Genomic DNA, 23,140 nt, shown 5'->3' with positions numbered 1-23,140 from the left:
TGCTCAGCTTTTTATTTCCAAATCGTCCTCGAGTTAAGTATGCTTCTGGGCCAGAGCATCTGAAAACTCTTATGGGTGGGAGGTGTCCGAGGGAGCCACCGCCCACCGCGCCTTTGGAAGCACGAACGCCGATTCCGGGCTCGGTAGCCAATGCCCTCCCCTCTGCGCTCAGCCTAGCAACTGCGGGCCAATGAGCGGAGGGCTATCGTTTGCACCGCACCGGTCTCTTCCAGCCAATAGAAAACGTCCCTCGCCCAGCCCCCTCCAAGCTCGGAGGCGGGGACTCAGGCTTCACTTCCGGCCGCTGCGTGTGTTGTCATAGCGACCATTTTACGTTAACTGGCTTGTAGTGTCTAAGCAGGGGCCTGGCGACTGCGGGGAGCTGTGCTGCCTGCGTTCTCCGTCCGCTTCCTGCGGCCGAAAGGCTCGAGCAGGCCGGGGGAGTCTGGCCTAGGCATCCGCGTCGTCCGGTGTGGGCGGGATGGCTGCGGAAGAAGAGGACGAGGTGGAATGGGTGGTGGAGAGCATCGCGGGGTTCCTGCGGGGTCCGGATTGGTCCATCCCCATCTTGGACTTTGTGGAGCAGAAATGCGAAGGTAAAAACCAGACCCTGAACAAGCCAAATAGCACTCGTTGTCTCTGCCCGCCGGGGCCTAGGGTTAGTTTTGTTGAAGGAATTGCTTTCGCCTCTTCCCGGGGTGGGATGGGGGTTCCTTTGCCGACCTGAAAGAGGGCACCAAGACCTGCCACCCATTCCGGCCTGAGCGCATATCCTGAACTTTAATACCATGTTCGGCCTGCCTCTTCATCCCGCAGGTTCCTAAGTAGACTAGGTAACCAGCATCTTCCCCAGTTACTTGGGAGAAGTGTCGTTTTCCCTCGAGTTCCTTTGGACTCCTGGATGTCTCCCTGTGGGCTCCGTCTACGAAATGAAAACTATTCACTCTGGCCATTTCATCTGCAAAGAAGGTCATGCGATTCCCCAGCAGGACCAAAGCAGGTGATGGGGAGAAGACCTTTCTAACAATCGAGGCATGCAGACGTGCAATACATTCAAAGGATCTGCATCCCCCGCATTCTGGCCGCTTCATACCCGGATTCCTAGCGTAAAGACAAAGCGAAGTCTATTCATAGAAAAAGACAGCAAACGACATCACACCCAGCCTTTATTTCCCTTGGCAGTACTTGGAGGGTAGCACTATTCATCAGTCTACTGAACTTGTGTCGTAGGTTAGTGGGATTAGACTTGTTTGTGAGGCTCAGTGCGGTAGAGCTGGGGTGAGTTCAAGCTGCAGGGAAATGCAGCCAAGGCAATGTTTTTTATGCTTTTTCAGGATGAGTTGGCCAGTCGGAAAGGTAATGGGTTCCCAGGCATTCGCAGTATCTGAGTACATCTGGATTCAGCTAATAGAGGGTTCTTATCCTGCATTGTCTTGCAGGGCTTCTTTTGACCCTGAGAGTCCATGGATCTAGTGAAGAAAGATTGCTGTTTGACCAGTGAATCTTTTATTTTATTCTGTTAAAACCCAAGCACCAATTCAGTGTGTTTGCAGGTAACTTTTAAGGAGGTTCAAATAGCAAAGTAGTTTACCTGTATCCCTCTGAAGAATTTAAAATACTGTTAGAAGATTGATGAAGCCTGGGAGAAGCCTGACCTCCTTGAGAAGAGACTATTTCATCCATTGATTTCATTTAGCCACTGAGACTAAATGCTGAATGGAAAGAGGGCGGGGCATGTCCTCTCTCCACAGGTGTCAAGAGCCTGGGCATCTCCCTAGTCACAGCTAATAGCACATTTTTACAGAGAAGCAAAGCTCGGGTTTACAACCATGTCACAGTGATGTGGCCTCAGAACTGTCTGATCTGAAAGAGTTTAAGTAGCATTTGTATTGAATGTATGTACAGTGTCACCCGGAACGGGTGCAGAGTAAAGAGGAGTACCGTCGGGAACACGAGGGAAAACTGTCAGTGTGCTGTTTTCTACTTCAGATAATTTAAAGATTAATTTAGACAGCTTTGTGGTATCAACATTTCAATATATATTGAGTTACGTTGGAACAGAAACTGGGGCCAGAAACCCTCTGTTTGAGAAGTTTCCAGTCCACCAAGAGAAGACACACCTGTAAGTGGCGAGTACAGGCACATACATGTTAGAAAGAAAGGAGCTGGGGAGGTGGCTTGTGAGCCTGACCCCACAGCCCAGTGGATGGAAGGAAGAACAGGCTCCTGCAAGTCCATTTGTAAGGTTTTTATATTTATTCTTAATGAAATAATTTGGTTTTTTACACTGTTTTATTCTCTTATAAATTTAGTTTTTGATGATGAAGAAGAAAGCAAATTGACCTATACAGAAATTCATCAAGAGTACAAAGAGCTAGTGAGTATTTTTCCCATTGATTTTTGTTTTGTTTTGTTTGAGATGGGGGGTGTCTCACTATGTGGCCTTGCTTGGCCTGGAACTCACTATGTAAACCAGTCTGGCCTTGATCTCGCAGAGGATTTATGTGTCTCTGCCTCCTCAGTGCTGGGACTAAAGGTGTGTGCCACAGTGGCTGGCTTTTTTCACTGATCTTTAAGAGGCATTTTATAATTCTTATTTTTTTTTTTTTTCGAGACAGGGTTTCTCTGTGGCTTTGGAGCCTGTCCTGGAACTAGCTCTGTAGACCAGGCTGGTCTCGAACTCACAGAGATCCGCCTGCCTCTGCCTCCCGAGTGCTGGGATTAAAGGCGTGCGCCACCATCGCCCGGCCATTTTATAATTCTTAATCTTTTTAAATTAAAAAAAGTGCTTTTTAAAATTGAAGTTATTTAAAATTGTTTTTTTAAAGATTTATTTAGTTTATATGTATGTGTGTTTCACCTGCATGCATGTGCACCGTATATGTGTCTGTATCCACAGAGGTCAAGTGGGGGCACTGGGTTCCTTGTAACTGGAGTTATGGATGATTGTGAACCCCCGTGTGGTGCTGGGAATGGGAACTGGTCTGGACATCAGCAGCTGCTCCTAGCTGCCAAACCCTCTGCAGCCTCCCCTGCAGCCTCCCCTGCAGCCTCCCCTGCAGCTCTTCAGCCTCACAGTTCATCCTGCTCCGGCTGCGTTAACCATGTTCTTGGGCTCATAATTTCCAGTGATTTTTGCATTTTTCTGTTTTAGACTCTAAGTGATGATTTATTGTAGCAATAAGATCTCTCATTTGTAAATTGAATTCCCATTTAGCCGGTGCCTCTAGGCAAGGTTTGTGCTTCCCTTACTTAAAGTTGTCTTAGGATTTTTTTTTAATATTTTTTTAATTGAGCTATACATTTTTCTCACTCCACTACTCTTCTCCCCTTACTCCCCGTGCTCCGAGTATTTTAAAGAAGGCAGTGGGTAGAGGAGCTGCACCATGTTCCCCATCATAACTCGGCCTACCTCCAGTAGAGGAAGTTAAACTCCATGTGATTCCTGGCAAGAAAACCCCACTTTTGCTGTTAGTTTACTGGTGAAAGACATTATTACTTCCATGTCTTATATAATAGTGTTTATGTTAATTACAAAGAGCATTCTAGGCAGTCAGAATGCCATTTAGATTTTTCCTATGTAAATGATAAGAGTTAAACCTTTCCCGTTTAGGTTGAAAAGCTGTTAGAAAGTTACCTGAAAGAAATAGGAATTAATGAAGATCAGTTTCAAGAAGCATGCACCTCCCCTCTGGCAAAGACACGCACATCACAGGTATTAACTCTTGTCTTACGCTGCTCTTGTTTTCCCAGGACTTTTGTTAAATTTAGTGTGTTTGATTGTGGGGGTGTAAGAGTTGTGATATGAGACACTGTGTGTGGTGAAAACATTCACAGAATGTATGGGTGTTTCACCTGCATGCATGTGTACCATATATGTGTCTGTACCCAGGGGGGGCACCAGGTTCCTTGTAACTGGAGTTATTTAAAAAGAACCGTATGTGTTCTTTTTAAACGACCTTAAATAATTTGCACTGATGGAATTAGAAATAAGCATCCTGTTCTCAGAGTTGTTAAGATGACAGAATTTATCTGGGTTTGGTTTCATTTCTATAGGATGCTGATAATTCTGTAGTTGCCTTTTATTGTTTCTATTTGTAGCAAATGCAGTTTCCAGTTTTTAGGACTTCTTATGAAACTATTTTTGTTTATGTTTTTGAGTGTTTTACCTACATGTATGTGTACATGCTTGGTACCTATGAAGGTCAGAAGAGGGCTTGGATCTCCCTGGAAGTGGAGTTAGGGCTAGCTGTGAGCTGCCATGTGGGTGCTGGGAGTGAGCCTGGGTCCTCTGCCGGAGCTGCAAGTGCTCTTAACTGCTGAACCATCTCTGTAACGTTCATGGGACTGGTTTTGTTGTCTTTTAGTTCTGCACTACTGGGCTGGGTGGCTAATAGGTACATATAGTAACGCTTATTGAAAGTTCTCGTGAATTGATACACTTTAAAAAGATGTTTTTATTTTATTTATTTTGAGACAGGGATTTGCTGTGTTACTAAGCCAGCCTCAAACTCACTATGTAGCTTGGATTGCTTCCTGTTTTGCCCTCCCAGGTTCTGAGATTACAAGGGTGAACCACCTTGCTCAATTCCCTAATTGATGTTTTAGACATATGCTTGGTGTTACTCACTTTATGTTCTTGGTACCATTTAGCTTCCACCTATAGATGAGGAGACGAAAGCAGAGAAAGAGCACACAGCTGCTCCCAGGTCTGCAGCTCCGTCAGTAGGAGAGCAAGCTTTCCAGCACAGGCAGTCTCCCTGGAAGCCCTTGCTCGAGGCTCAGGACGGGGCTATCCCTCTTACTCAGATGGTGATCTTAAGAGCTCACGTTGGCCTCTACTAAATACTCGTATTTGGTTAGCAAGGTCAGAAGAGGGCACTGGATTCACTGGAACTGGACTTACAAATGGTTGTAAGCTGTTATATGGGTGCTTGGAATTGAATCTGAGTACTCTTAACTGCTGAACCATTTCTCTAGTCCCAGAGACAAATTTTTATATCATAATATATTTAAAATAAGAATGTTTTATGTAATTGATAGTTATTATTTAATTGGTAGTTCTAAGTCACACATAAAATGGCCTATTTTACTAATCTCTGTAATCTTAGACTCCATGAAATACTATAAAAATGTTACTGCTATTTTTATTGATGCCAGGGATTAAATAATATCCAGGGCCACAGAGCTACTGGTGCCTATAGTCATAATGGAGGTTGGCTTTTGCTATTGAGATTCTCTTCTCTAATATGCAATGTTTCTGAAACCTTTGTTTTAAGAACTAATGTATAGACGTATGTGGACACTCCTCTTATAAAGATTATAGCTTCTTATATCTGAAACAGGGCTCAGGAATATGCTTTATTTGTTTATTTTTAATTAATTTTGTTTTTTTTTAAGATTTATTTATTTATTGTATATACACGGCCTGCATGTATTCCTGCAGGCCAGAAGAGGGCATCAGATCTCATTACAGATGGTTGTGAACCACCATGTGGTTGCTGGGAATTGAACTCAGTATCTCTGGAAGAGTAACCAGTGCTCTTAACCTCTGAGCCATCTCTCTAGCCCCCAGGAATATGCTTTATTAACAGTTTTTTTTTATTTATTAAGAGGGGTCAAAGATCACAATTACAAGTTCAGTCTCTAGCTTGCTGCTGGAAAATTTATTTGCCACATTGATTTCAATAGCAGTGCCCATAGCTCGTGTTATGGCCCACGCCTGTAAACCCCAATACTGTGTCTCAGGAAGCTTACAATTGAGTTTGAGGCCAGTAGGCTGCAGAGTGAGACCCTGTCTCAAAAGGCCAAAAATAAAACAGAATAGCAGTATCATTCTAAAGGTTTGCCCGTGAGGATTGTACTTGGTGTCACTAATAGACCAGGAAGCCCCATGACTATTGTGTGGTGTCCTAACCCCCAAAGGGTTCAGACACAAGCTGCCCACATCACTTTCAGTCTAGAGCTCGCAGGTAATGTTTGCCATTCCCTCCCTGAGATCCCTGGTCACCCAGACAGAATTAAAAGAGTACTGTATCGTTTTCTTTATAGCACACTCATTGTAGATGTCACCCAGAACTGCTCTTGCCTTTCCTTTTGATGCTGCACCTCTAGAAGGTGAGCTGGTTCGTGGGGGAAGGGCTTATCTCTTCCTAGTGGAATTCTTCGGGGAAGGCTCTGGTCATGGTGTTCTTTGTGAGAATATTGTCTTTGCCTTCTAGTGAACAGCACCATCTGTGTTATCTCTGCATGGTTTTGTGTGGCCAGCTTTTCCACTGGTCTCAGGTGTTGTTGAAAAGTAAATTCTGGTAAAGTAAGACCTGAGTGTTTCCTTTGGGTTTCCATGCATTTCAAATCTTATTCTGGCCGGGTGGTGGTGGCGCACGCCTTTAATCCCAGCACTCGGGAGGCAGAGGCAGGCGGATCTCTGTGAGTTCGAGGCCAGCCTGGTCTACAAGAGCTAGTTCCAGGACAGGCAACAAAACCACAGAGAAACCCTGTCTCGAAAAAAACCAAAAAAAAAAAAATCTTATTCTGCTTATTAATTAGAAACATTTTTTCTTGGCTAAATGTAACATTACTAATAGTTAAGGAAATAGTTGTGTGTGTACTCTTAATGGTATATAACTTTATTATTATTAAAGGTTTGTTTTTATTTTATGCATAAGGATGTTTTGACTATATGTATGTCTGTGTCCCACATATATGCCTGGTGCCCTCAGAGGCCAGAAGAGGGTGTCAGATCCCCTAAGACTGGAGTTAGATGGTTGTGAGCCACCTTGTGGGTGTGGAATTGAGCGTGGGTCCTCTGCGAGGATTGCCCTTGTGGGTGCGGAATTGAGCGTGGGTCCTCTGCGAGGACTGCCCTTGTGGGTGCGGAATTGAGCGTGGGTCCTCTGCGAGGACTGCCCTTGTGGGTGGGGAATTGAGCGTGGGTCCTCTGCGAGGACTGCCCTTGAGCCGCTGCTCCAGCCCCACTTGAGTCTTCCTTTATTACCTGTAATACTCCATTTTCTTGTCATTTAGTTTAACTTGGTACAATTTTTTTCTTCTAAGACAGGATTTTTCTGTGTCACTCTGACTGTCCTGGAACTCACTCTCTGGATGTGACTGGCCTCAAACTCAGAGATCCACCTGCCTCTGCCTCCTGGGTGCTGGGACTAAAGGTGTGCGCCACCACCACCTGGTGTAACTTGATAGTTTCTTTAAGGGATAATTTTGCAGTTCCAGAATAGTTATTAAACCCCAAATAAATTTCAGGAGATAGGATGTAAACCAAATAGATATTATGTGGGCTGAAAAACAAACCTAGATATCTAAGCGATAACTTAGAAAAATAAACCAGACCGCTGTGTTGTTCTCCATTTTGTTTTGGGAAAGGAGACTGCCCGTCTGACCCCTGGAGGCCTGGGAGTTGAGTGAGTTAGTCTGAGAACCCTATTTTAAAGGCTTTAAAAATCTTGGCAGGGTATAGCTATATACCCTGCATTCCCAATACTTGGGAGGCCAAGGCAGGAGAGTTAGGAGTTGGGGGCCAGCTGGGGCTACGTCGTGAGAGTTCAGTTGAGTCGCCTGGCCGTGATTCTGATGCAGCGTCCCTGAACTAATGTGCTGCTTCTCAGTGCAAATGATGAGAGGAACGTGGGGCAAATAGTTTAACCTGCAGACTTCCTCCCACAGGCCATTTTGCAGCCCGTGTTGGCAGCAGAGGACTTCACTATCTTTAAAGCAATGATGGTCCAGAAGAACATTGAGATGCAGCTTCAAGCCATCCGGATAATCCAGGAGAGGAATGGTAAAGTGTTGAAGTTAGAATCTGAGTACTAACTGGAGGCTTTTGGAGGCTTGATCTCTTTTTTTTTTTAATCATCTTAAACAGTATTACCTTTTATGCATTTATTTCACATTTGAAAGTCTTTGGCTAAAGTAAAAGATTTAAGGATGTAAATTCAAAATTTGGCGTGTGACATTTCAATGAAAGAAGATAGGAATTTAATGATGCTTTAGTTTGAGGCTTGCCTTTCTGTCAGGCCATTGTGTTAATTAAGTTTAGTGTTTTGAGTGAGTGGTTGAGAACACAGGGGGACTCCTTTGTCCTCTGACTTTTTAAAAATTTTTTTGAGATAGGGTTTCTTTGTATAACAGCCCTATCTGTCCTGGAACTAACTCTGTAGACCAGGCTGGCCTCAAACTCATAGAGATCTGCCTGCCTCTGCCTCCCAATATTACTGGAATTAAAGATATGCTCCACCTCCCATCTGGCCCTGCTTGTCACTCTTTACTGACTTGTCGCTTAGTAGGAAATGGTTTTCAGGCTCTAGGAAGCTCTAGAGTCAACTGGCAGGCTCCAGTTTGTGCCCCAGTGGGTCTGGGGTGGGACCTGATCCTGTCTTCAATAGGTTCCCAGCTGTTGCTGGAGCTGCTGGTCCTGGGCTACAGGGACCAGCACTTGACTAGTTTGGCAGCAGACTTACCCTTTGGTTGTTTTGTGATGGGATGGGAGCTGTTTGCCCTCAAGGGTGTAGAATGTGTAATAAATGGGGCTTGTTTTTATTTTGAGGGGAGGGGCATATGTGCCAGGGCACATATTTGAGGATCAGAAGACAGCTTTCAGGACGGATCCTATGAACCAAATGTGGGCCATCAGCATGGGCAGCAAGCACCTTTACTAACTGAGCCCTCGCACCAGCCCAAGTAGCGCTTCTGTTATGAGACAAATATCAGAATGTTGAAGATCTTGTGCTGACTGTGAGTTGAGCCTTCCTCTTTAGACAGCCGCTAGCGTAACTGTGCTCTGAAGTTAGGCTGCTTTTCCCAGTGGGTCACAGCGTTGTCGTCTGTGGGTAACAGAACAGCACCTGGACCCTGAAGCAGGAGATACAGCCGAGTTCCTGTGAAGTAGATAAAATTGGAAGAGTCTCTTTTTTGTTCTTCTACTGTGCTTTGTTCTGAAAAGTCTTCTCTTCTTGATATTCCTGAAACTCGCTTTAATGTGGCTTGGGGGATAATTGCTTTATATTTGTAAAACTTAATGTGAGAGGACAAATTTGTTAAGATAGTGAATTTGACTAGCAGACTCTAGTTGTCACGTTGCCATGTAAGGAAACTCGATGTTTATAAAAAGGGAACAATTCTTTCTTTTTATTTATTTATTAAAGATTTCTGCCTCCTCCCTGCCACCGCCTCCCATATCCCTCCCCCTCCCCCGATCAAGTCCCCCCACCCACCTCCATCCAGGTCTAGTAAGGTGAGCATCCAAACTGCGTAGGCTCCCAAAAAGCCAGTACGTGCAGTAGGATCAAAACCCAGTGCCATTGTTCTTGAGTTCTCAGGGTTTTTTTTTTTTTTTTTTTTTTGTTTTGTTTTGTTTTGGTTTGGTTTTTCGAGACAGGGTTTCTCCATAGCATTTGGTTCCTATCCTGGAACTAGCTCTTGTAGACCAGGCTGGCCTCGAACTCACAGAGATCTGCCTGCCTCTGCCTCCCCAGTGCTGGGATTAAAGGCGTGTGCCACCACCACCCGGCGGGAACAATTATTTCTGCAGCTATACATAGGCTGTCTGCTCCAGATTGCCAGTAAGAGAGCCCCAGAGAAAATGGCAGGCATAGTTAGATGTCATAATCTCTGTCTTGTCAGTCGGGGCTCCTGCTGCTGAGAGGAAACACCACAACCAAAGCAGCGTGGGGAGGACAGAGAGGGTTTACACTTCTGCGTCATAGTCCGTCACTGAAAAAGTCAGGACGGGAACTTAAGCAGGTCAGAAACCTGGAGGCAGGAGCTGATGCAGAGGCCATGGAGGGTGCTGCTTACTGACTTGTTCATCATGATTTGCTCAGCCTGCTTTCTAGAACCCAGGACCAGCAGCCCAGGGATGGCACCACCCACAATGGGCTGGGCCCTCCCCATCAATCACTAGTTAAGAAAATGACCTACAGCTGGACCTTATGGAGGCATTGTCTCAACCGAGATTCCTTCTTTCAGAGAACTCTAGCTTGTGTCAAGTTAATAAAAAGCTATTTAGCACAGTATCCCTGATCAAGATGTCCAGAGGGAGCAAGGCGGTGGTGGTGCATGCCTTTAATCCCAGTACTTGGGAGGCAGAGGTAGGCAGATCTCTGTGAGTTTGAGGCCAGCCTGGTCTACAAAGTGAGTTCTAGGACAGGCTCCAAAGCTACACAAAGAAACCCTGCCTTGAAAAAACAAAAACAAAACAAAATAAGATAAATTTGGGGCTGGAGAGATGGCTCAGAGATTAAGATCACTGGGTGCTCTTCCAGAGGTCCTGAGTTCAATTCGCGGCAACTACATGGTGGCTCATAACCATCTGTAATGAGATCTGATGCCCTGTTCTGGCCCGCGGGCATACATGGAGGCTGAACGCTGTATATATAACAAGTAAATCTTAAAGAAAAAAAAGAAGTCCAGAGGGAGAAAAGCCCAGAATTGCTTACTCTAGTGGTTCAGTGATGTCTCCGAGGCCTCTGACACTTGGCATTTTTCTCTTCTGACATTCCCAGCCTCTTTTTCTGTTTCCAATGCAGATTCAGTGCTTCATGAGGAAAGGAATGTTGCTTTTTGTGTGACTTTTTTTTTTTTTTTGTTAGCAAGGTAACATTTCGTGCAAGCCCTCTGAGAGCCCACCACTCAGGCCCCATCGCACAGGATTGGGGTCACTTGCCTTTTCTAAACTGTCTGGAAGGGGATGAGACCATTGTGATAGCTCTAGCGATCAAGCACCATTCTACTGAAGTGAGGGAGGGAGGGTCTGACCTTAGTGATGGCTGTCAGAGAAGGAGGGAGGAAGTGGAGTAGTGACTGCTGGCAGTCACAGTAGAGGGCAGTTCGCCCTGTGCGTGCATTGGAGCTTCCAGTGCAGTCTTGAACTGTGCTGCTTAACTTAGATCAGTGTTGATTGTGCTCAAAACAGGATAGTAGATCAGTGTTGATTGTGCTCAAAACAGGATAGTAGATCAGTGTTGATTGTGCTCAAAACAGGATAGTAGATCAGTGTTGATTGTGCTCAAAACAGGATGTTTGGAATTTCCCTCCCTCCCTCCCTCCCTCCCTCCCTCCCTCCCTCCCTTCCTTTACTTTTTTTTTTTTTTTGAGGCAGGGTTTTTCCATATAGCCCTGGCTATGCTGGAACTTGCTCTGTAGACCAGACTAGTCTTAAACTCAGAAATCCGCCTGTGTCTGCCTCTTGAGTGCTGGGATTAAAGGCCTGTGCCACCACCGCCTGGTGAATTTTATTTCCTCTAAGAAAAATGCAAAGATTCTTGTTTGTATCTGGTCAAATAATTTGGAGTAAATGTATTTTGACAATTTAAAAGAATTTCTTGGTGTTGTGTTGTTCCTGCCTTTAATCCTCCTTAAAGAAGTTGCTAAGAGAAGGATTTGGGAGCTCTTGACTGAGCAAAATTCCACTACAGATACTGTGTTTACGGTGTCACTCTCCCATGGGTGAGGTGCGCATGCATCTTCCTGCTCTTTCCATACAAATGACTGCAATTAACTCAACAGAATGTTTAGCCCAAAGTGCATGTGCACATCAAGGGAACTGGAATATTAAATGACTTTAGAGCAAACCCAGAATCCCACTGTGCACATTTGCTGAAAGAAGTGGAAGGTAGATGAAGGTGCACCTGCCAGTGCTGTAGAGCGCAGGTGTGAGCAGAGCACTCACTCCCAGCCTCGAGGGAGAAGTAAACTAAACCAGCACTTAGAATTAGTTCCCATGAATCTGTTAGGGGAGGGGCGGCAGGGGCGGAAATGAGCACAATTATGATTTAAAGCTATTGGCAATATCTGCACAAATGCTTTACATGTTCAGCACGTGCTGTCACTGCACATAGTGAGCAGGGCCCTCTCGGTAATGCTGCCGTTCACATGGAGGCATTAACAAAACATGGCTCTGTTTCGCGAACATTCCCACTTAAGGTTCACCGTTAAAAGCCTGGGTAAGTGATATCAGTAGTAGATACTGTGTGATAATGGAGGACCATAACATCTAATATTTGTATTGCCATACAGTTTTTTTCAAGTTTTAATTTTTTTTTACTTAATCATGTGAAAGACTATATGTGTATGTGTATATATACATACACACACACACATATATATATATGTTGTTACTGTGAACTATTTCTGACTAAACTGTGAGTGCTGTGGGACTGAGTCCCTAAAATGTGAGAAAGTTAAACGGAAGATAATTAAGAAGATAAGGCTTGAAAAGAATTTGAAGTCATCAGTTGTAAACTGCTTTGTCCTTGATGCACCGCAGCAGTGAGAAGTGTTTTCAGTTGACGTCTTCCGTGTGCTGTTTGGTTTTGAACAGGTGTGTTACCCGACTGCTTAACTGACGGCGCCGATGTAGTCAGTGATCTTGAACAGGAAGAGATGAAAATCCTGAGGGAGGTCCTCAGGTGAGCTGCTTCAACTGCTTCTGAGTAAACTGTTAATAGTGTTGTGTATGATCTGAATGGGTGTAAGCTTTTCCCTAGAAAATATGACCACCTAGCAAGACCAACGAAATGACTGTTTAGTTTTTAGTTATGTGACACAGCTTGAGGGTCCCGTATTCAAATGCTTAAGACCCGAGTGTTTCAGATTTTGGAATACTTGCACAGATCACAGATAGGTTGAGCATCCCTAATCAAAAAACCTGAAATCCAAACCTTCCCAATCTAAAGCCTTTCAGAGCATTCTAGATTCTCATGTGAGAAGTCTAATTTGTAGTATATCTAACTGTAGAAAAATATTTGTATCATATATTCTGGATCAGTCCAATTGAGAGGATTTCCCTACCCTCACCCGACATGTCCTTTCTCATGGGATTAAGGAACTAGCCACCAATGGAAAAAGAGCTGCAGTAGACTTGGCTGATTAATAGGGAAGGGTAGAGTGTGACCTGGGCTGAGCAGAGTTCTTCCTGTCTGCTGTGCCTCAATATTAGAGGCCATTCATGCTGGTGCTGCAAGGTTGGAGGCTGGGTATCTGTACCCACCTGCCCCAGCTGCCTCAGCTGTCCCAGCTGCCCAGCTGAGGAATGACCTGTAACCTAGGGAGGAGAGTGGGAGGTGTTGATCTCAGAGGAGTATCTTACCAATCACTTCTTCCGATCTCAACCAGATGCTTGGCATGGGATGTGTAACCCTTTAACCAAAAAAGGTTAGTGAGCACTATTTTTCCTTGAAGACCTTGCTCCTGGTTACTGTGGGAGCTCTGGAGGGAGGAACCATAGTAGCACGTAATTTTTGAGTCTGTGAGGATGTTTGTAGTCACTTTAGAAAGATGGACATAGTGGGAAACTGTGACAGGAATTCCAAGGCTTAATTTAATTTTAGGAGATGTGAATGATTGTGGGGACAAAAGTGAAGTGTGGGTGGTGGACATAGCCCTTTCCTGCCAGATCCTGCCCTGTGGTGGGGGAAGTTGGGAGCTTGAGTTTCCGGGTGTGCAGAGGGAAGGGTATTTGTCTCGAGGACTGGTGGCATTGACTGACAGTTGCCCTGGACCTGTCTTGAGGCGTCTCCTGCAGCCTTTCTTCTTCCCTTGCTGTGGCTGGTTCCTGACTCTCATTAGGGTTGTTACAGTTCTTCCCACTAGAGCTGATGTAGCATAAACTATTTTGGTTGGGTTAATACTTTGAGATTTTTAGTTTGTAAAGCTTAGCTATGAACATGGGAGATAGTTGACTTCAGCTATTTCCTAGTCAGAGTGGCTCTGAACTGTTTAAAGAAATTGAGAGGTGGTAGGACAACTTGATCAGGACAGCTCAGATGCCACTGGACAGGCCAGAAGAGGGGAAACAGCCCCATCTGGAAGAATGTAACTTCCCTTCCCTCCCCTCCCCTCCCCTTCCCTTTCCTTGTTTTCAAAACAGGGGTTTTCTGTGTAACCTTGACTGTCCTGTAACTCACTCTGTAGACCAGGCTGGCCTCGAACTCACAGAGCTCTACCTGCCTCTGCCTCCTGAGTGCTGGGATTAAGGGCATGTGCTGGGCTGGATGTAGCATTTCTAAGAGAATCAAAGGTTGTATTTTTGTTTTTGAGCCAGTTGTCTGTAGTTCAGTCTAGCTTCAAACTCAATATATAGCTGAGGATGACCCTAAATTCCCGAACCTCGAGCCTCTTCCTTCCAAGTACTGGATTTATAGACATGTGCCTACTACTCCTGGCCAAAATGAGTCTTTCCTAATGGAGTTTGCCATTAAAATATGGGTTTAGACCAGGCGGTGGTGGTGCTCGCCTATAATCCTAGCACTCGAGAGGCAGAGGCAGGTGGATCTCTGAGAGATCGAGGCCAGCCTAGTCTACAGAGAGAGTTCTAGGACAGACAGGACTGTTGAACAGAGAAACCCTGTCTTGAAAAACAAACAAAAGGGAAAAAATGTGGGTTTAGGTCACTTATTTCTATGCTAACTAAAAAACAAAGAGGTTTAGAATTTCAAATCTGTTGGAGGTTGTTCAGGTAGGTTTCATTAGGTAACCAATATAGTCTATCACTAGTCTATTACTAGCTCCACTCTGCAGTGTCTGCCTGTAGAGCAGGGGTGTAGATGGCTGTTCTCCATCTCTGGAGAGAAACGTCATCCACACGATAGCCACAGTGCCGCAGGTCACCTTGTCCACACTGTAGCCACGGTGCCGTAGGTCTCCTCATCCACACTGTGGTGAGGGTGCCATAGATCACCTCGTCCACATGGTGGCAACGGTGCCGTAGGTCACCTCGTCCACACTGTAGTGACGGTGCCGTAGGCCACCTCGTCCACATATAGCCAGGTTACCATGCTGCCTATTTGTTCTTTGATGATGGGGAATTTACTCTTTTACTGGGTGGTGGCGCACACCTTTAATCCGAGCACTTGGGAGGCAGAGGCAGGCGGATCTCTGAGTTTGAGGCCAGCCTCATTGGTCTACAAAGTGAGTTCCAGGGCAGCCAAGGCTTATATAGTGAGACCGTGTCTCCAAAAACAAAACAAAACAGATTTACTTTTAACTTTGTTATGTTTCAGAAAATCAAAAGAAGAATATGACCAGGAGGAAGAAAGGAAACGAAAAAAGCAGGTGCTTGCAGGATGTAGATGCAGCAGAAGTCTGTCTTACTGGCATTGCCTCTTTCTTACTTACTCTTGGCTTTTGCTATTAGCATTTAAGTTTCTACAGAACTCCTCAGAGTAGCCATATTTTCTTGGCAAGTCAAAATATTTATATTTTACTTTTTATCCTTTTTTTAAAAGATGGAAAATACCTTTTCCTTCTGGTTGGCGCAGGTACTGGTGTGCCTTGTGTGAATGTATGCGTGTTAGCATGTGTAAGCAGGTACTGGTGTGCCTTGTGTGAATGTATGCGTGTTAGCATGTGTGTAAGCAGGTACTGGTGTGCCTTGTGTGAATGTATGCGTGTTAGCATGTGTGTAAGCAGGTACTGGTGTGCCTTGTGTGAATGTATGCGTGTTAGCATGTGTGTAAGCAGGTACTGGTGTGCCTTGTGTGAATGTATGCGTGTTAGCATGTGTAAGCAGGTACTGGTGTGCCTTGTGTGAATGTATGCGTGTTAGCATGTGTAAGCAGGTACTGGTGTGCCTTGTGTGAATGTATGCGTGTTAGCATGTGTAAGCAGGTACTGGTGTGCCTTGTGTGAATGTATGCGTGTTAGCATGTGTGTAAGCAGGTACTGGTGTGCCTTGTGTGAATGTATGCGTGTTAGCATGTGTGTAAGCAGGTACTGGTGTGCCTTGTGTGAATGTATGCGTGTTAGCATGTGTAAGCAGGTACTGGTGTGCCTTGTGTGAATGTATGCGTGTTAGCATGTGTAAGCAGGTACTGGTGTGCCTTGTGTGAATGTATGCGTGTTAGCATGTGTAAGCAGGTACTGGTGTGCCTTGTGTGAATGTATGCGTGTTAGCATGTGTAAGCAGGTACTGGTGTGCCTTGTGTGAATGTATGCGTGTTAGCATGTGTGTAAGCAGGTACTGGTGTGCCTTGTGTGAATGTATGCGTGTTAGCATGTGTGTAAGCAGGTACTGGTGTGCCTTGTGTGAATGTATGCGTGTTAGCATGTGTAAGCAGGTACTGGTGTGCCTTGTGTGAATGTATGCGTGTTAGCATGTGTAAGCAGGTACTGGTGTGCCTTGTGTGAATGTATGCGTGTTAGCATGTGTAAGCAGGTACTGGTGTGCCTTGTGTGAATGTATGCGTGTTAGCATGTGTGTAAGCACAGACGCCTGTATGCATGTGCATGTATGGGGGGCAGGATTGGTGTCAGGTGGCCCCTCAATTTCTCCACATTATATTGAGGCAGGTTCTCTTGCTGAACCCAGATTCTGTTGCTGTGGCTAGGCTGGCTTAGGCAGCTTGCTTAGGGAATGCCATCTCCATCTTTTATGCGGGGATTAAAGGCTAGCTGCTTCCCAGACACCCATATGTGGCTCTCTGCTGTCCATGGCCCCAGTTCCAGGGGATTTGGCATCCTCTTCTGGTACCAGGCATACACACAGTATACATAAATACGTCAGGCAAAATACTTATACACATAAAATCAAAATGAATCCTTAAAAAACAAAACAAAAACCAGACACGCTTCTGTGGCCAAGAACAGCACTCATCAGTGGGTGGGATTTAACAGCCTGTCCATTTCACAGGGCAATAGGAAGTCCTGTTGCAGTAGGACCTCCCCAGCTGTGGGATTTTGAGTTTTTTTTGTACCACGTATGAGATCCCTGTGCAGTGGGCCTCAGATCCATTCAAATGCAGTTGTTTTTACTTACAATGATCATGCCTATTTCACCAGCGTGGTTATCCTGTCTGCCAGGTCAGTATTGCAGCTTGCAGAGTTCACAGCTGGGTAAGAAGCTTGATTTTTTATTTTTACTTTTTGAAACAGGGTCTTACTGTGTAGCCCTGGTTGGCACAGAACTTGTTATGTAGACCAGGCTGTCCTCAAACCCTGCTTCCCAAATGCTGGGATTAAAGGTGTGCACATACTTTCTTACAAGAGTATACTTAATATATTCTTAGAAAGTAATTATTAAAGGTGTGCACATACTTTCTTACAAGAGTATATTTTATAAATTCTTAGAAAGTAATTATTGGTGCTAGGGGTGTAGCTCAGTGACAGTGCCTATGCTTACTATATGTCATAGGTTAATCACTAGCCTTTCCCCTATACCCAAATTTAGAATTCTGTCAGTTTAAATTTGCTCACTTTATATCATTAGTCCAGCAACCTATCTTTTAAATTTCATGGTAAAGGCTCAGAGCATCGCATCAAAAATGGTACTATCACTGATATACTGTTCTAGGGAATTCTTTATAAAGTCTTGTCTCTATTATTGCTCTATTGCTGTAAGGAGACACCATGAACAAGGCAACTTATAAGAGAGCATTTAACTGGGGCATGGTTTACAGTTTCAGAGGGCGAGTTCATAACCATCAGATTGGCATAGTACTGGAGCAGTAGCTCAGTTTATGTTTTATCCACAGGCAGCAGGCAGAAGCCTCAAAGCCCACCCCCAGAGACACACCTCCTCCAACAAGGCCACACCTAATTCTTCCCAGAGTCCAACTGGGGACCAAGCATTCAGACAGGAGACTGTGGGGGCCATTCTCATTCAAACCACCACAAAGTTCCTCCGATTGTTCAGTCTTCCTCATTCATCCATGGTCATGCTACCAAGTAAATAATCATTTAGTTTTTAGAATTGAAAGAAAAGAGAAAAATTTTACTTTCCTTGTTTTCTTGACCCCTTTATTGTGTTGAAACATCAACCATAGCTTTTACCACAGTTCCTTCTACATCCTTAATCCTACTCCTTTGGTTATCATTCGTACTGCATTATTTGAAACAGAATATTACTTGCCTCAAAAAGTAGGAGGTATAGGATCTGGAGAGATGGTTTAGCAGTTAAGAGTATGCTGCTCTTCCAGAGGACCCAGGTTCAGTTCCCAGCACCCACACAATGGCTCACAGCATCTTATCTCCGGTTCCAGGGAATTAGGATGCCCCTTCCAATCTGTGGGCACTAGACATGCGTGCAGTATACATACATGCAGGTGAAATACACACCAAAATAAGTCTAAAAAAGTTAAATAAGAAAGTAGGCGCTAGCTGAGCATGGTGGCGCACACCTTTAATCCCAGCACTCAGGAGGCAGAGGCAGGAGGTTTTCTGTGAGTTTGAGGCCAGGCTGGTCTACCGAGTGAGTTCCAGGACAGCCAGGCTTTTTACACAGAGAAACTCTGTCCTGAAAAACAAAACAAACAAAAAACAAAAAACAAAACAAAAAAGAAAAAGTAGAAGCTATAAAATGTTACATGTTTAAAATCCTGGGGAAAGTTGTTTATTATCTAGCTCAGTGCATAGTAATGTTTTAAATGATCTTTGGATTGCTTAATATCGATTGGTCAACATTAATTTTTTTTTCCTTTTTAAAATTGTGTTATGGAATCCTGAAGTCATCAGAGGCTAAAATGGAAGACCCACCGGTGTATACTCCTGAAGCTGCAAAAATGAGTAATTCCCAAGGGGATGGAGAACATTTTGTTCAGCCACCTTCAGGTAAGCTTGAGGAGCACTGACTTCAACACACACGTCCTGAGAGAACCGCTGCTCCACAGCACGCTTCACCTCAAAGGCCTGGAACATTGAGTGGCTTTGCTACTACAAGTGCTTTTTAAGTGGAGTTTGTTTGCAGCTAGGAAATGGCCAGCATGCCATTTCCACATTTCTCAGTGAAGCTTGGAATCCAGAGAGTAACAGTTCTCTTTGAGGGAGCCACCAGCTTTTGTAATTTCAATAGCATATAATCACGTTTGTATTTGTGAGCTGGAAGCTCAACTTGGAGGTTAAAATTGAAAATTACCTTAAGGTAAAAGTAGAAAAGAATACATTTTTTTGTAGGTGTTTAGTTATTCATTATGTCCTTAAAGGAAATGCTAGCAGATGAACTTGTGCAGTACGTATCATATCCACTTTGAATATTTTCTCATACTGTATAGAAGTAACTGCAACAGCAATTGAATCATGATCATGATTTTAGCTTTTCACAGGTTTCTATGGTTTTAAACATCTTTTCTGAATTGAAAAGATAAAAATGTGAGATGGACATTGTGTTCCTTTTTTTTCCCTAAATAATGAATTCAGGAACGTGACTTCACAAGTGTTGTGAGCTCCTGAGTAGTGCAATGTGCCTTCCGACTCTAAATACTATTTGAGATAGTCTGTACTGGTCGGCCTTGAACTCAGAGATCCACCTGCCTCAGCCTGCTGAGTGCTGGGGTTACAGGCAGAGGCCTTCAATCTGGCTTTTCGAATTATGGTTTTTCCATTTGTCAGAGTTCCACTTTATTCTTGTTTGCTCATTGGTTTTGAAGGAACAGGCTAACACTGGTCAGGAGTGTAGGACAGAAACAGGGCTATAAAGTTCCCTTCTGCACTTTTATTATGTCTGGTCTTGTTTTTTCTTCTGTATGTGAGTTCTATATATAGGCCAGACAATAGTGAGATCCTGTATCTAAATAAATGAAAACAGAAAAGCCCAGAATTTCATCACAGACCACATAAAATAGTATACATGTCAATAGCAAAACAAGTGGCAGATAATGTCTACTTGTTTCTTGATTTTTCAGGACTTTGTAAAATTGGTATATCAGACTTTTGGGATCACTTCATATAAAGTGATGGGACCCTACCTAGTAAGAAGTCCTAATTTTACAATAATCAGGGTGTTTGATTTGTATTGTTTGCCCTTTTTTTCCTGTCTTCTCTTGGTTCCTACTAAAAATAATAGCATCTCTTCTGTGATGGAGTTGCCAGATATGAATTTTGTTTCATTAGGCTTTCTAATCCTTTCTTCTCCAATTCTGTGATTCTGTTTGAGGAGCCAAGACTGCTTCTAGTAAATTAATCTCTAGTGTGACCTGAATATTAGCAGCTACTTGTTTATAAACTCATCAGGTTCTGTGGCCTCCATCTAGACCTTTTGGGAAGTGCCGCTCTAACTTGTCTTTGCTTGGGAGCCTGCAAAGGATTTTTTCTGGTCTCCCTGGCAGTGCAGTCAGCTTGTTCTCTGTACCTCAGCAGCGATCCTTGCCAAGTTTCTTTGCTGGCTATACACACCTGGCAGGATTATTAATCCTTTGAGATATGTACCATGCTCCTTTTACTTCTATCATTTTAATGTAAGTCTTTGTATGTCTGTTTTCTTTCATAGCCCATGTAATTAAAAGTGTTTTTATCTTTTAATTTTTATGTGTATATGTGGCATATATGTCTGTGTGCACATATGTGAATACTCATGGATGAGACATGTAGAGAGGTCAGCGGTTGAGGTTAAGTGTCTTCCTCTGTTGCTGTCCACTTTATTGTTTGAGATAGGGTCTCTTCATTGAACCTAGAACTCACTGACTGGCCAGCAAGCCTCTGAGCTCCATTTGTCTCTGGGCTTGATGTCCTCTGCCAAGCTCAGCTTGAGTGTGGGGTATCCAAACTAAGATTCTCATTCTCTCATAGCTGTTTTCCCACCGAACCATCTCCTAAGCCCCAGCCTCTCAAAAATGATGATTTGTGTGCGGATGTACATGTGTATATTAGAGACTGAGAGACTTGTGTCCCGCTGTGTACTCTGTGCATGTGTCAGGAACAAGGTGCAGGAGTTAGTTGGTTCTGTCCTTCATGTAGGTCCCGAGATCAAACTCGTATATGTCATCATACTGATGGCCAGAGACTTAACTTTCTAAGTCATTTTACTAGGCTTAAAAAAAACCCCAAACCTGCTTTTCTTATAGAAAGTAGACTACAAAAGCAAGTAGAATGTTAATTATACCTATGGCACAGTTATTGAATGCTTATATTACATGTGCTTTGAAGTTTCTTCATGCTGTAGGAATGGTTACATTTTCTTAGTGCATTAGTAGTTCCTTTCAGTATGTAAGAGAAAACAAGCCATTGCTGTTGACAACTCATGTTGTAAGACAGAAAATCAGTGTCATTAAGTGTACAGTCACATGCTTAGAAGCAAATTTGGAAACCAAAGATGTTATTGTGAGGTATTTGTGTGCTGTTTGAATTAGGAAGTATCAATGTTTTCCATAATAGTGTGGTCCTTTAAGTTACAATATCCCATAACTGGTCTCACTGTTTACTACCAGAAGTTAAAGTGCATTTTGCTAATCAGTCAGTACAACCCTTGGCAAGAAAGATGGAGCTGCTGCCTGAAACTTCTTCCCTCCCACAAAAAGGTCTGAAGATTCCTGGTTTAGAACATTCGAGCATGGAAGGACCAATAGCAGTAAGTAAAAGCTAACTTACTATGAGCAAGACACAGTCATACACTTCATTAGGATCTTACAACTTAATATTGACCAATATTACGATGTCCAAGTGTTGTGTGGACTTGAATATCGACAGCTCTTTCTCTTATCTGAACCAGAATCTGTCAGCACTTGGAACAGAAGAGTTACGGCAACGAGAACACTATCTCAAGCAGAAAAGAGATAAGCTAATGTCCATGAGAAAGGATATGAGGGCAAAACAGATCCAGAATACTGAGCAAAAAGGAAAGCCTACCAGGGAGGTGGAGGTATGGCTAGTTTAATGTGTCAACTGTGCAAAGCAAGGGAAGAGATTTTGGTTTGTGTAATAGTCTTCAATGAATTTTGCTGCTTGATCCACTCAAATCTGCTAGTACAACTGCTAAGTCTTCTCTCGGGAGAGTTTAGCTGGGAATTCTGTGAGGCAGAAATAATCATTTCATTATACAGTTTTGTTGACTTCCCATGCTGAGTTCCTTAGGGTTGATGGTCTGTCTTACCTTAGCTATTTGAGAAACTTGGTTGTTGACTTTTAAGTTTTACTGAAAATGCCCTTTTTGTTCTTTTGAAGCATGTTGAGAATTTTAGACATATAAAGCTAATTTTTAATTTTTGTCTTTTCTTAAAGGAAATGACAGAGAAGCCAGAAATGACAGCAGAGGAGAAACAAACATTAATAAAGAGGCGACTACTTGCAGAGAAACTTAAAGAAGAAGTTATTAATAAGTAATATGAAGAGTTAGCAAAACAGTCCAAATTTTCTTAAAAATAAATTATTTAATCCTTAAACAAGACTTGTTAGTTTCAAGCAAATATTTGCTTTCTAAATGCAACTATAAGCTCACTATTATTATTTTAAACAGGTAAAGGGCAAGAGGGAAGGCAGTTTAACAGAAATTTCTGCATAGAGCCAGGTATGGTGTTGCATGCCTATAATCCTAGCACCCAGGATGCGGGAGCAAGCAGGAGGATCAGGAATTCAAGGTCATCCTTAGGCACAGATCAAACTGGAGGCCAACTTAGGTTACCTGAACCTGTCTCAAACAACCTAAATAAATAAAATAAGACAAAAATGTGCATGTTTTCTCTTCCAAAGGGGATACAGAGAGAAACTGGTCGATAGCGCATGCTTTCATTCATTCTTCCTAGACACTGTGTTATGATACACAGCCATGGTACAGTAGTCAACCAGACTGACAGGGTCCCAGCTTTCACGGGGTTACCAAGGGCCCAAAGTGCAGTGTCAGAAGGGGAAAGGCCAGTGATGAAGTGGCAAGCTGGCTGCGCTGGCTGTGCTGCCTCGAGTAGATAAGCTGTAAACTCAGCAGGTGGTTGCAGAGAAGAGGGTATACAGTAATTTAGAACTTTCAAGCTGAACCAGAGCATGTGTGAATAGTAGAGGTGGCATGTGAAGGGTTAGGGTAACGTGGAAATTGTGGAGAATTGGAAACTTACTCTCATTTTTGAAAGTGTGGCTGCTGTAGCAAGACTGGTGTCTAGTGGAGATGTGGGTTTACACAGTATGATACAACCCAATGGCAGTATCTTGGACAAAGGTTTTATATTTGAAGCAGAAAAATAAGACTTGGAAAAATTAATGGAAACGTAGAAAATTAGAACCTTTTCTATAAAAGTTGTTATAAAAACAGACAAAAGGATCAAGTGACTGAACCTGAGGAAAATGTGACTTACCAGTTGTCTCTGTAAAGGTCTGGGAAAATACTAGTCTATCTGCTTAAAGGTAACCAGAAAGATCCTGCGTTCAGAACCTTGCAGTTATACTTTATACGCACCCTTTTCTAGTCACTCAACATTTTTTAAAAAAAAAC

General features: G+C 43.5%; 1 protein-coding gene across 2 annotated transcripts; it reads left to right on the top strand.

Moving 5' to 3' along the window:
* Nucleotides 1-280: 280 nt before the first annotated feature.
* Cfap36 (cilia and flagella associated protein 36) lies at nucleotides 281-22,384 on the top strand. 2 transcript variants are annotated; one of them, XM_075942463.1, is made up of 10 exons: nucleotides 281-596; nucleotides 2,313-2,377; nucleotides 3,614-3,715; nucleotides 7,681-7,795; nucleotides 12,335-12,422; nucleotides 15,015-15,066; nucleotides 18,456-18,558; nucleotides 21,240-21,289; nucleotides 21,431-21,580; nucleotides 21,940-22,384. In XM_075942463.1, exons 1-10 carry the CDS (start codon nucleotides 482-484, stop codon nucleotides 22,039-22,041), a joined length of 942 nt encoding a protein of 313 aa, XP_075798578.1. In that variant the 5' UTR covers nucleotides 281-481; the 3' UTR covers nucleotides 22,042-22,384. The 2 variants fall into 2 exon arrangements, with proteins under 2 accessions (XP_075798578.1, XP_075798577.1); XM_075942462.1 differs by having other exon boundaries at nucleotides 21,150-21,289.
* The last annotated feature ends 756 nt before the right edge of the window (nucleotides 22,385-23,140 follow it).

Source organism: Microtus pennsylvanicus, chromosome 12 (genome assembly GCF_037038515.1).
Source record: "Microtus pennsylvanicus isolate mMicPen1 chromosome 12, mMicPen1.hap1, whole genome shotgun sequence".
NCBI classification, from domain to species: Eukaryota; Metazoa; Chordata; class Mammalia; order Rodentia; family Cricetidae; genus Microtus; species Microtus pennsylvanicus.
This window is presented reverse-complemented; position numbering and strand designations above follow the sequence as displayed.